Here is a 13485-nt window from a genome sequence, read left to right as displayed (position 1 = left end):
AATCAGAGACATAATTATTAGTCCATGTGTGGCTGCTTGGATCCAGAGGTGTCTTACAGTGCTATCAGCAATAGCTGCTCTTTTTCGGGATTAAAGTACAAATTTTACTCGGTAGAATAATCTATGCTGTTATCTTTTTGACAATTTACTACTTTTGTTCAGATTCAGGTGTTTAAAACTCTCTAAGGGTCAACTCCAAGGGAGGAATCTGGTTCTTTATGATTTTGAAACCTAATAGTTCACATGGAATTTGGTTTAGCTTTCCTAGAGATAAATAATCCTTTAATACTTAAACTGGATACCTTGAAGAGAAACAGGAGTAGTTTAATGGAAAGTAAGAGCCTGAACAGGTTTAACTTGGGCGTTTGCTCCCCTGCCCTTCCCGGGCTGTACCTGTGCAAACACCTCCACAGAGCTGCTTTATAAATCGGGAAACGACAATGCTTCGAACACTCCATCTGCCATAATCTTACATTCTAAGCACTTTAAGGAACTAACACGGACAGGGTGGCTGCTGAGTCTCTAATGGAGAAGTCGCGCCGAGCCTGCGGAGAACACGGCACCGCCCTGAGGCGAAGGGAAGTCGCGGGAAGGGGCCCTGCGGCAGCCGATGGCGAAGCTCGTTAATGCGGCACACTGCAGCCCGATCCCGGTGCCGGTCCCGGTGCTGGGCTCCATCTCGATCCCGGTCCCGGTCCCGGCTCCTTCGGGGGCCCCGGTTCCCCTCCCAGAGCCCCCGGGTCACATGACCCACGCTGCGGCCCGTACCAGCCCGCGGGGGGAGCGCGGCCCGCTCCCGCTGGGACACCCGCAGATCGTAGGCTGTCGCTTGTCCATTTTCGTGTCCATGCTGATCGGACACTACTGCTCCCTCTCTGCGCTGTAAGAGCTGGGCAGGTGTAGCGCGGGAGGGAAGGAGGCACCTTTCACACCTCCTCATTCTCCCCCTCCCGTGAGGCAATGGCTCCGCCCGGCCCCTGTGGACAGGGCGGCCCTGGGCCGAGCCACTCCACCAGCCGGGGGAGTGCCGGCTCCCCGGGAGAGCGGCGGAACGGCCAGCTCAGTCCCGCGGTACGACGTGGTTTCTCATCTCTTTCTCTTTGCCTCGTTCTCCATTTTCTTGCTTCTCTGCGGCTGCGGCGGGCTCGCGGGCGGGAAGCTGTCTGTCCCTGTCCCCCCCCAGCTGGCGGTGGGGATGGTACGGGCGGTGGGTCAGTCGGTGTCAGGCGCCCGCGGACACGGGACGGGCCGGGGGAGCCGCGGTGAGCGGGGGCTCCGGGCACGGGGAACCGGGGCAGGCCGGGGCTGACCGGGCACGGGGAACCGGACACTGGGCCCGGCGGGACAGGCTGGCCCGGGTCCGGCAGGGCCTGAGGCGTTTGGATCCGTGGGCGCTCAGCAGGGCCGGCCCGTTCCGGCCTGAGGCTCCGGACAGAGGGGTCTGGTCTGTGCGACCTCAGCCTTGATCCAGAGGAGGCCACCAAGTTGGTCAGAGGGGAGGAGCACCTCTCCTTTGAGGAAAGGCTGGAAGAATTGAGATCGTTCAGCCTAGAAAGGAGAAGGCTTCGGGGTGACCTAATTGTGGCCTTCCAGTACCTAAATGGAACTTAGAGCAAAGATAAAACAAGACTATTTACAGGGGTCTGTAGTGACAGGAGAAGAGGGGACGGCTTCATACTGACAGCAGGGTTTGATGGGATATTGGGAAGAAATTTGCCCTGTGAGGGTGGGCAGGCCCTGGCACAGGGTGCCCAGAGAAGCTGTGGCTGTCCCTGGTTCCCTGGAAATGTCCAGCCCCAGGTTGGATGGGGCTTGGAGCAACCTGGTGTGGTGGAACGTGTCCCTGCCCATGGCAGGAGGTTGTACCGGATGGTTTTCAAGGTCCCTTCCAGCCCAAACCATTCTGGGATGCCCTGAACCTGTCCCTGTAAGCCTGGAGGTATCTGGGCATGAGGGATTGTCCAGCCCCATTCAGCCCCGTGGGTGTCCTGGTTCTGGGCATGGCTTGGGTTGCTTGAGCCCATCCCATCAGCAAACAGAAGGTTGGTGCTGGATCAGTGGGATACCCAGGGAGGTGCTGGAGTCACCATCCTGGAGGTGTTTAGGGAAAGACTGGACATGGCACTTAGTGCTCTGGTCTGGGTGACAAGGTAGGGATCAGTCACAGGTTGGACTCGGTGGTCTTGGAGGTCTCAGGCTGAACTTAAGGGCAGCTGCAGACCAGGACTGGCACCAGTGAGGCCTGGGAGCTCCCCTGGTACCCCTGTGCTGACCGTGCGCTCTGTCCCTGGCTGCAGGAGCCTGGCTGTGCTGAGCCCTCACTATGAACGCCATCGTTGCCCTGTGCCATTTCTGTGAGCTCCACGGCCCTCGCACCCTGTTCTGCACCGAGGTGCTGCACTCACCGCTCCCGCAGGGTGCCAGCAGCGGGGACATCTCCGGGCAGAATGAGCAGGCGGAAGAGGAGGAAGGCGGCATCCAGATGAGCAGCCGGATCCGCTCGCACAGCCCGGCTGAAGGGGCCAGCGCCGACTCCAGCAGCCCAGGGCCAAAGAAGTCAGACATGTGTGAGGCAAGTGTGAAAATCTCTGTGTGGGCTAAAGAGCTCTGGGGTTCTCTGTTGCAAATTCAATTGTTTAGAGACAAATAAAAACGTGAACATCACTTGTTTTGTGTGTGTCAGTGCCCAGTCCTCATAAGCTGCAAGCTAGCCCTAACTCTAATCCTAATGATCCATGACAAGAGGATGAAGGAGCTGTTGTTGAATATACACCTTGACAGGACCTTGAGGTCTCTTAAGTTCTGTGATCTATGATTCTCTAGTGGCTAAGAAATGCTTTCCTCATCCTTGAAGAGCATTTGCTTTGTTGGATTAGGTCAGATTATTTATGAATAGTAATTTTAAGAGCAGTATTGGTTAGAAAACAAAAATGTAAATACAATTGAAACAGTGGGGAAAATGTATAGTCTCAGTAGTTCAGGGCTGTTCAGCCTGGAGAACAGAAATTTGTGTGGAAACTTTTCAGCAACCTTCCAGTGTCTGAAGGGGCCTGCAGGGAATCCAGAGAGGGACTCTTCATCAGGCACTGCAGTGATAGGACAAGGAGTAGTGTGTTGAAACTGAAAGAGAGGAAATTCAGGTTAGATATACTAAAGAACTTGTTCCCTGTCAGGGTGAGGGGTCCTGGCATAGGTTGCCCAGAAAAGCTGTGGCTGCCCCATCCCTGGAAGTGTCCAAGGCCAGGTTGAATGGGGATTGGAGCAACCTGGGGTAGTGGAAGTCCTTGCTCATGGCAGGGGGTGGAATGAGATGAGCTTTAAGTCCCTTCCAACCCAACCCATTCTATGATTCTCATACTTGTCTTCTATCAGTACTTCCTCTGACATGTTTATTATTTACTTTCCCTTCAGCTGTGGTCAGTTTTGTTTGACCAGTTGGTTTCACAGCTGCTGTAACTGAACTTTACCAGCTGTAGAGCCAACACCAAGTTCACAGTGAAATGAAATAGTAGAAAATGAGCATAAGAGCAGAGGAAGTATATCAGAGTTTTGTGTGAGGAGCTGAGTTCCAATCCTGGCCCTGACTCACCTTCCTTGTCTTCTGAGTCTTTGTGTTCCTGTCTGTGTGTAAATAACATTTCATGGTGTTTTGGAGGGAAGAGTCAGAGCTCTTTGGAAAGCTGAGATAACTGCACACTCATTTATGGCTGGATTTGCTTTTCTGCCTTCAGGGCTGCCGCTCTCTTGCAGGAGGACACCCAGGCTACGTCAGCCACGACAAAGAAACCTCCATCAAGTACGTCAGCCACCAGCACCCAAACCACCCCCAGCTGTTCAGCATCGTGCGCCAGGCCTGCGTCCGCAGCCTCAGCTGTGAGGTACCTGCCCTGGAGCACAGGGAAATGCTACTTGTGCCTCCTGTTTCACTTCCAATCCAAGATATTCCATTGCTGATCCTGGCTGCTCTGTGCAGAGTGAGGCATGGAGGGAACCAGGTGGAAAGATGGGCACAGAAGTCTGTTTATTCCAGGATTTGTGGTAGTTTTTAAGCTTGGTCTTTGATGACCTCAAGAGTGAGTTCCTTTCACCTTGTGAGGCTGAAAATATCCCCTTCTTATTTGTCATTGTAAAATAACCTGGTTTTTGTAAAAATCTCTGAGTGTTGTGTTGAGTTCCCTTTGTAAACCATTAATATTCATCCTCTAACAGACATGAAGGAGCAATCTTACAGATTAATGAGCATTTCTGTGTCAGGATCAGCACAATTCCTTCTGGATTCTCAGTATTGTAGTTGAAAGGAGCTGAATTTTTAAAACACAGTTAAATTGAAGGACTTGGAGTGTTTGTAGGATATCTTTGGGGGGCTGTTTGACCACACTTTTGGGATAGTAGCTTAAAAAAACTTCATTTATTCCCCAAGTGGTTGTTAAAGTGCAGGAAGCTGTTTAGTTGGTTACTCTGTGATGTGCTTAATGACTTTGGTGTGTCTTTTCCCTTCAGGTCTGCCCAGGACGTGAAGGCCCCATTTTTTTCGGAGATGAGCAGCATGGTTTTGTGTTCAGCCACACCTTCTTTATCAAAGACAGCCTGGCCCGAGGTTTCCAGCGCTGGTACAGCATCATCACCATCATGATGGACCGGATTTACCTCATCAACTCCTGGCCTTTCTTGTTGGGAAAAATCAGAGGCATCATTGATGAGCTCCAGGGCAAAGCTCTGAAGGTAGGGCAGTGCACAGAGTCCCTGTGACTCAATGTCAGTGTCCCAGCCATGATCCCTGATTGACAGCTGAGTCAAAAAGCTCCTGCCAGGGTGGTCATTAAGGCTGACAGAAGGCCCAGGAGGATGGTGTGTGTCCCCATCCCTGCATCCTGGTCTCATGGAAAATGGCAGGTGCTTGTGGCAGGGGGGTTGGAACAATTTGATCTTTCCCACTAAAACCATTCCAAGATTCTGTGTCTGGGGATGTAGGAGGGAAGGAAGAGGGTGTTTCTGTCATTTGAAACACTCAGTGCTTTTCACAGGCCTTGTAGACAGCAGCTTTGTTACAAATGTAAGTAAGTAAATCTGGGAAGGACAATGATTTTGCAGCACAAGATTACTTAGTGATAATTTTAGTCCACCTCAGAATAAGATGTCCCTTGTCTCTGTTTCCCATTATTAGATGAGCGTGTATGACGCACCCTTTTCACTCGGTATTTTCATTGTGGTTTTTTTTGCCTGAGCTCTATGCAAACACTGAATCAGTGTGACACTGCCCTTGCTGTGTGTGCAGGTGTTTGAAGCAGAGCAGTTTGGGTGTCCCCAGCGTGCCCAGCGCATGAACACTGCCTTCACCCCCTTCCTGCACCAGCGCAACGGCAACGCCGCACGCTCCCTGACATCCCTGACCAACGACGAGAACCTCTGGGCCTGCCTGCACACCTCCTTTGCTTGGTAATGCCACTGCTGTTCTCCTTCCTCAGCAGGATATTGCCATATCCTGAAACACTGGGAATGTGATTTGAGTGTCTGGATTATTTTTTTTTGAGGTAACTTTGCTAAGTAGCGTCTGAATTGCAAGGAGCCAACACTGATGTCTTTAGGACAAAAAAATGTCTTTTTGCTGTGAAGTAAAATTAATATGACAGCTAATAGAAGCCATGGTTATGCAGGTGGAAAGGTTTTGCAGTGTGCAGGAAAGGAATAAAAGATGCTCCTACTGCCAGTGTGTTGCACCTCGAATTCACTGGTTCACCTGGGAGTGCCCCTGTGCTGGCATCAGCAGTGTGGGACGTGCACCCATTGGGTTCTGAGAGAGTCCAGTTGCTCCAGTGCCTGAGTGGCTCATTAAACTTCCCTGGAAAGATGCCACAGGGAGGGTTGCAACACTGGCATGTGATTTGGATGGAGGATAAGCATGCTGCACAAAGAAATTGCAGAATGCTGGGGTCTTTGCATGGCAGGGATTGTAAGATGGGCTGATAGTCCCACACTGAGGAAAGCCCAGGGATGTGCTAGAAGGTAGCACAGAGTGGTTAGTGCTTGGATGTTTTGTTTGACATCATGACATCAAGTTTCTTACTGGATTTTTACACCTGGCAAGCTGCATGACTCTGCTTCTCCTTTCTACATCTCCAGGCTTCTGAAGGCTTGTGGTAGCCGGCTTACAGAGAAGCTCCTGGAGGGAGCACCCACAGAAGACACCTTGGTTCAGATGGAAAAACTTGCAGGTGAGACAGAGGTCTCCAGAGACCCTCTGAGAATGCTTTAGGTGATGAAACACTGAGTCCTATGATCAGCATGTTAAGCACAGCCATTGCTCATCAGCTTTGCCTTCCTGGTAGTCTCTGCAGCAGCTGATGCACTCTCCCATCTGCAGATGGCTCTGACAGGAATGTGCAATCCAGGCACCTCAAAGGCTCTCTGCACGTGGTGTTTGTCACTTGAGTAGCAGTGTTGCATCATCAAGATTATTGTTCTCTCTGGCTGGGCTGGTCCTACCAGTGAATCTCTACAGCCAGAAGGATTTGCAGTCACAACATATGGATTTCTTGCTTCTCTTTCTACAAACTTTCTAAAAGTAAAGGATCATAGTTTGTTTTGGGTTTTTCTGCCTGTGTTGAATTATTTTATTAACCATGTAGACTAGAGTCTACAAAGCTTTGTCCATAACCTTTAAAACAAGAATAGAGAACATAGCTGATCAAAAAATGTCACTTTCTGTTCTGTAGAAGATGAAAATTCCTTCTTGACCCTTCAGTAGTTATTTTTTATCTGAATTAACACTTAGGTGTGTCTGTGCTGCTGCCAGTACTTTCAGTTACTGTGTTCTGAGCTCTCTCTTCCCACATACACCCAAAATCACATGGCTGCAGCATGTGGGCACTTTCCAGTTTCCATTCCTAGAGAGCAGCAATTTTTATGACCAATCTGCCTATTTTTTTTTTTTTTGCTAGATCTGAAAGAAGAGTCAGAAGGCTGGGACGGCTCTGAGGAAGAAGAGAAGCCTTCCTCCCAGCCAGATGTTGTGGAAGGGCAGGAGCTGTCCAAAAGCTCCCCTGAAACATCTCTGATGCCAGACTGCAACAGCTGGAACGTGGCTCACAGAAGGTTGTCTGTCTTTCGCTCTCTCAGGCACATGAGACAGGTAAGAAAGGCTGCAGAGTTCACAAGCTCTTTTCTGCTGATAATGTTGTGGTTTTTTTTAAAAAGATACATTTATTTCCTGCAATCTGCACATTCCCTGGAGCTGTGTTCAGCACAGTGCCTGCCCAGCCAGGAACAAGATGTGAGCTGCATCTCTGGGCACGCTCCCTTCCTCACATGGGCCTCTGGTGATCCTCAGTCATGTGGAGTGGGGTCAGATGATTTCTCTCAAATTCTGCACTTCTTCCCAAGAGCAGATACAGAGGTTGTGCAGCATCTTCAAAGCCAAGTAGTATTTGCTTTAACAAAACATGTTTCAGAGGGAAAAATAATTTGCAAATACAATAAATTATTCTGTATGGATCTTGCTTTTCTCCTGTGGTCCCAGTGACCTGGCTGAGGGTGCCCAAGGTTCATGTGCTAAATTTCCAGGTCCATTCCTGCTGTTCAGGTCTAGCCATTTTCCTGCCTGTCACTCATGATTTTAACAGGGCAAACAAGACATTTCACTCATTTTCCTAACCAATAAAAAATGGTTTGGGTTTTTTTTCCCCCAGGTTCTTGGGGCATCAGCATTCCGAATGCTGGCTTGGCATGTTCTGATGGGGAACCAGGTCATCTGGAAAGCTCAGGATATGGATCTTGTCCAGTCTGCCTTTGATGTCCTACGGGTAGGAAACCTTTTCCTTTGCTTCTTGGCTGCATATTTTTACATGTATTTCTCTCCAGACTTTATAATGATCTACCCCTGACATGTAATCTTGTGAAGAGTGTGTTCTAAATTATGTGGTTTTGAAAAAACAACAACTAAAAAAAACCCAAAAACATGCACAAAACAAAATCCCCTCAACCCTTGCATCTCTTGCTTGTCCTCAGCCGCAGCAGGGGCTCTCAAGCTGAGTGGGTTACTTTGATCCCTCAAATCAGGGAGGGAATTGTACTTAGCTGTTTAATTGCAGTTTCTCTGCCCTGCAGACGATGCTGCCCATCGGGTGTGTGCGGATCATCCCCTACAGTGACCAGTATGAGGAGGCCTATCGGTGCAACTTCCTGGGGCTGAGCCCACACGTCCAAATCCCACCCCACATCCTGTCATCTGGTAAGAACCTGCTGCAGAACCCCCTCCCCTCCCTGTTTTTCGGGTTTTTTTTTAAATAAGTATTGGCTGCATGAAATAAAGCCCCAACCACTTCATTTTGTTTTCCTTGTGTCTTTGCCTGGTCAGTGACTGAAATATGTGGCACCTTCTCTAGGCACTGACCATAGTCTGTAGCTGTGTTTTGGGATCTGGGCTAGCACAGCTCATGCTTTTTTGGGCTCTTTTTGCTCCAGAGTTTGCAGTCCTTGTGGAAGTCCGTGCTGCCACCCGCTCCAGCCTCTACCCAACCCTGTTTGATGATGAACAGTCCCTCAACAAGTACGAGTTTGTTGTCACCAGTGGGAGCCCTGTTGCTGCAGACAGAGGTGAGTGATTTGGAAGCAGAAAGAACCTCTGTCACTGAGATTGAAAGAGCATCTTGATCTTTAACTGGTTTTCATGTACTGGCCCTTAAGGAGGTTTGAGTAGAAGCCAGGTCAATATTGAGCTGGGGTTTAGCTGTTTGGGGTGAGGTTCACCACAGATTGTTCAATTATAAAAGATTTGCTCTACCAGATCAGCATTTTGCCTATTAATTTTCATAAATAAGAAATGGATTCTGTAACATAGGTATAAGAAAAATCATAGGGAAAATCTGTAACCCACAGTAAACACTTTCAATCCTGGAATACTTGTGTGTTTATTTCGAGTAAAACTAACTTGTAAGGACCATGACATCACTAATTTTCCATGTTCCACTTGGTAGCCAAGTATGTCTGATAAAGAAATACCCAGACTTTTTAATTTAATTTTACCTACTTCCTTCCAGCAGTTGAACTCTTGCACCTAGAGGTGATTTGAGTCAGGTCCATCAGTCTTTTCTGGGAAGTCTTAATTTAGATGAATTGGCCTCACTGTCTCAAAAGACGTGGCAGATGGGTCATCCTTCTCTGTCCCTGAAGACAGAGATGCAAAACAGAGACTTGCTCTCTCCATTGTGCTCTTCCTGTTGCTGATCCCACATGTATAAATACACCAGTTTATTTTCCATCCAGTCACTGGCATGTCCAGAAACTTCTGAACAAAAATAGTCACTGCAAGGTCTTTTCTCCACCACAGCATCAAACTTAGTAGGACATGGACTGCTGGGAAAAAAAGTCTCCTAAGGACTTCCAAAAACAGTCCAGGAATGCCTTGGGTTGCTTGCTGGTTGATTTTATCACTAAGTATCATGGAACTGCCCTTAACAAGAGAAACACTAAATCAAGTATAAATTGAGGGTTTATATTTTTATATGTATGTTTGTATATTGTACAAAGAAGCACGAAGGTTTTTTCTTAACCTTGTGTTTTTAATGATCTTTTGATAACACAAATTAAGCAGGAGTTTAAAAGTGGGTCTGAAGAAAAAACAAAGGCCCCTGCACCTGTTTGGATGTCCCAGGGTCCTTCATGAAATTCCATGTTGTTTCTTGGATGTTTTTCTATTTAGCTCCTCTTCCATGGAAATGAGATCCCAGCAGCCCACTGATGGATATATTTACCAATTATTAGTAGTAAAGGTGTAAGCAGTAACCTTTAGCTGGTGTGTCCTCTTTCTCACCCTTCCCCCTTTTTCTGCTCCTGCAGTTGGCCCAACAATCTTGAACAAGATTGAAGCTGCCCTGACCAACCAGAACCTCTCTGTGGACGTTGTGGATCAGTGCCTTGTTTGCCTGAAGGAGGAGTGGATGAAGTAAGTACAGCCACCTTGCTTTCAGAGGAGCAGCTTTGGTGCTGCTGCTGGAACAGCCACAGCAGAGTGCAGGACACACTTTAATCAGGCAACTTCTGCTGCAGTTCAGCACTAAGTTGGGTTTACAGGAACAAATCAAGTCAGGAGTTAAGAATTTTCTACTCTAGTCCCAACTCTCTTTTTGGCTCTCAGCAGTTCTTAACCTTTATGCTTCAGTTCACACATCTGTAGGTTACCTGCATGACAACAGCTGCCTGCCTCACCTTGGTTAGGAGGATTAAATATGCAAATCCCTCTTTGCCTGTCAGTGTGGCCATACCCCAGCACAGGTAACACCCAAATACATGCCTGGGTTCTGCCTTCAGGCCCTGCATTTCAGAGGTGCAGGTGGCTGTAAAGACCAGTCAGTCATGTGAAATAATTCATGGAACATCATGACTTTGTGAATTTACCTGAAGGCAGATGGGCACTGGATGTGTCTCCCAGTTGTCACAACTAATTGTCTACTTTCTGCTAGAATGAAAAAAACAAACTAGAAATATGCCCATTATTACTGAAAGTGAGTCATCTCCCCTCCTTCATCAAGCATGAGAGCAGTTTGATAAAACACTGCTTAAAAAGCTTTATGAACATTTAGTTGCAGTAGTGCCAGGAGAAGCTCCAGTTCCTCTTGTTCCCTGTTGGATGGCGTGTGAGTCCATTTGATAATGACAGGAATCTCTTGTTCCTGCAGTAAAGTGAAAGTCCTCTTTAAATTCACTAAAGTGGACAGCAGACCCAAGGAGGATACCCAAAAACTGCTGAGCATTCTGGGAGCTGCAGAGGAGGACAATGTCAAACTTCTCAAGTTCTGGATGACCGGCCTGAGCAAGACGTACAAATCCCACCTGATGTCAACAGTTCGCAGCCCGACGTCCTCGGAGTCGCGGAATTAAAAGGTGCCCAACCTCCCCTGCTGCCTTCAGAGAAGGGCAGGGAACCCTGGTTACCTCTGCTGAGCCTGCAGCATGTGCTTTTAGGTGGATAGTGAGGCTTCATCACTATTCTCCTGGTCCTCAAACCAACTTGAAGAGTGACTTGAGTCTTTTCTACTTGCTGTGAGACTGGACTAATAAGTGCTAATCCACAGTGCTGCTGTCTCTCCTGGAACTCAGCTCTCAATCTAGACGTGCACACTCAAGACTAAAACACAGCAACGCTCAAAGAATCAGCTAAATTAATTAAAATCCCATCCTGTCCTCATTAATCACCATGGTGTGGCAGCAGGCCTCACCTTTAGGTTCCTTGGCGGGCCTGTGACAACACCCAGAACTCCTGGGAGTGCAGATGGTTAATCTCACTGAAATCCCACAGAAATCTCCCAAATGCCTGAAAGAACAAGAACCAAAAATAAGAGGCACGTCATCCAGGGTATGGATCACATGTAAATTATTTCAAACCACTTTGTGCTCAGATTTAAGAGACTATTTTCTGCTGTAGCATAAGTCAGGATATCCCATGGGAGTCCTGTCACTCCTCTTTATTTATTTATATCTTAACTTGAGACGGTTTTAGCATTTGCTTTGGAAATCTTGTCTGGGAGGGCGAATTGTAAAATAAGAAGTCTCAAAATGCAGCTTGCTTGCCTCTCAGAGGGGAAAATACTCGCCTTGTTTTGCCTGTGGTTGCAGAACTTCCAGGTAATGAAGATAACCTCACCAGGATAAGGTTCTCTTCTGTCTTTTTTAGCTTCCTCATTAAGTTAAGCAGAAGAGATTCAACCTGTAGGTGCTCCCTTATATAACTCTATAGTAGCCATTTTTGCTTAATAGTTCATGAAAACTGGTGCATTTTTTAATTACCTAACCAGATATTCCTTATCTGTACTGTAAGGAATCACTGTTTCTGTTGTGAAGTCTGGGGTTTATGTCCTTAATTTTTTGTTTTTCTGGATCATTATTGGGAACACTTGACGTTACCACAGATATTTTGAACAAGCTAAAGGCAGGTTTTACCCAGGTGACTTTCTACACTCACTCAAGCTCAGAGAGGATGTTCCAGCTTGTCACAAGTTCTGTTCTTATATATAAAATACGGAGGATGATTTTTGTCTGGAACATCTGTAAAATGGAGACAGGCATTAAATCTCATAAGAGCTATTTTTGTAAAATGAACAAAGCCTGGTTTTGTGTTTATTTTAAGTGTGTGTGTGTCGTGGTGGAAGAAAGCAGCAACTGAGCCACAAAATTCCTACATCCTTTGCCTAGATCTAATGTAGAGAATTTAATACAGGTCCTTTCCTCTTATCTTTGTAATAGTTTCTTGTAGACTGACCTTGTAATCTTTATTTAAAATAATTCTGGTCCAGTCCAGAGCTGTGTAACAGAGCAGGCGAGATGTCTTTTGGCATTGAGACCTTCTTGATTGCTGAACTGGTTTTGTCTTTTAAAAAACAGCTCTCCCAAGCAATACAGCATCAAAACCTAACCTAGAGGTTCCTTCCAAAACAGCAAAGGGTTGGTCACAAGGTTGAGCCCGAGGCTGCTGCTTCTCCCTTGCTCTTGGTGAGTTGTGCACCCTCACAGTGTTGGTCCCTCTCCATCCTGACCTGACACAACGCTGCCGTGGACGAGCAGACTCAGTTTTGAGCCAGGGCAAGGAAACCACTAACTTAAAATTTACAAAATGCCCACAGGAAAGAAGGGGGAGAGCTGCCAAGTCAGTGAACGTACACCCCAGCTGTGCTTGCCTGCCAGAACACATCAGTTCGTGGAATTACCAAATGATTGCCTGGGCAGGTTCCTGCAGCTCGCAGGTGAGGCCGCGGGTGCTCCCTTTGCCGTCAGCAAGACCTGGAATGTGCACGACTTAATTAACAAAAAAATCATGTCTGGAGACATCTTTCACCACCTTGCTTCCCTCCAGATGATACGCCTTAGAGACAAACTGATTGAGGCAGGATAATTCTTTATTCCAGTGTGATTTCTGCCTGGCTGAGCAGCGTGTACCTGGGAGCGAGGTGAGTGCTGCAGCTGTGTGTGATGGGCCAGTGCTGGGTCACTGCTGGCTGCAGGGACAGACAAAGCCTTTTTGTACCTGTTCTGTCCCCCCTGTCCCCTCAGCCAGGCAGGCTCCAGCTGTGATGGTCCCTCTCTATTCTGCCCTCATGAGACTCCAGCTCTGGGGCTCACAGCATCACAAGGATGTGGAGCTGCTGGAGCCGGTGCAGAGGAGGCCACAGAGATTCTCCAAGGGTTGAAGCCCCTCTGCTCTGGAGCCAGGCTGGGAGAGCTGGGGGAGTTCACTGGAGAGGAGAAGGCTCCAGGGAAACCTCAGAGCCTAAAGGGGCTCCAGGAGAGCTGGAGAGGGGCTCTGGATGAGGGCCTGGAGTGCCAGGCACAGGGAATGGCTTCACATTGAGGGCAGGGACAGATGGGCTATGGGGAAAGAATTCTGTCTTGTGAGGGCACAGAGCAGCTGTGGCTGCCCTTTTATCCCCGGCAGTGTCCAAGGCCAGGTTGGATGGGCTTGGAGCACCCTGGGACAATGGAAGTTGTCCCTGCCCA

The 13485-nt window shown here is 48.1% G+C and overlaps 1 protein-coding gene across 2 annotated transcripts; it reads left to right on the top strand.

Moving 5' to 3' along the window:
* Positions 1–988: 988 nt before the first annotated feature.
* On the top strand, positions 989–12097 carry FLCN (folliculin). 2 transcript variants are annotated; one of them, XM_033074499.1, is made up of 12 exons: positions 989–1071; positions 2298–2572; positions 3732–3878; positions 4501–4722; positions 5276–5436; positions 6121–6212; positions 6939–7129; positions 7686–7799; positions 8104–8227; positions 8461–8592; positions 9835–9940; positions 10674–12097. In XM_033074499.1, exons 2-12 carry the CDS (start codon positions 2324–2326, stop codon positions 10873–10875), a joined length of 1740 nt encoding a protein of 579 aa, XP_032930390.1. In that variant the 5' UTR covers positions 989–1071; positions 2298–2323; the 3' UTR covers positions 10876–12097. The 2 variants fall into 2 exon arrangements, with proteins under 2 accessions (XP_032930390.1, XP_032930389.1); XM_033074498.2 differs by lacking the exon at positions 989–1071 and adding an exon at positions 1130–1262.
* Positions 12098–13485: the final 1388 nt, after the last annotated feature.

The sequence above is a fragment of the Catharus ustulatus genome, chromosome 16 (genome assembly GCF_009819885.2).
Source record: "Catharus ustulatus isolate bCatUst1 chromosome 16, bCatUst1.pri.v2, whole genome shotgun sequence".
In the NCBI taxonomy this organism is placed as follows: domain Eukaryota; kingdom Metazoa; phylum Chordata; class Aves; order Passeriformes; family Turdidae; genus Catharus; species Catharus ustulatus.
Note: the sequence above shows the minus strand (reverse complement) of the source record. Positions and strands in the feature narration are given on the sequence as shown.

Coding starts and splice junctions, on each gene's coding strand:
- FLCN (XM_033074499.1), top strand. CDS start 2,324: ATGAACGCCATCGTTGCCCTGTGCCATTTCTGTGAGCTCCACGGCCCT. Junction 5,437..6,120: donor CTGCACACCTCCTTTGCTTG/GTAATGCCACTG, acceptor CTACATCTCCAG/GCTTCTGAAGGCTTGTGGTA. Junction 9,941..10,673: donor CTGAAGGAGGAGTGGATGAA/GTAAGTACAGCC, acceptor TTGTTCCTGCAG/TAAAGTGAAAGTCCTCTTTA.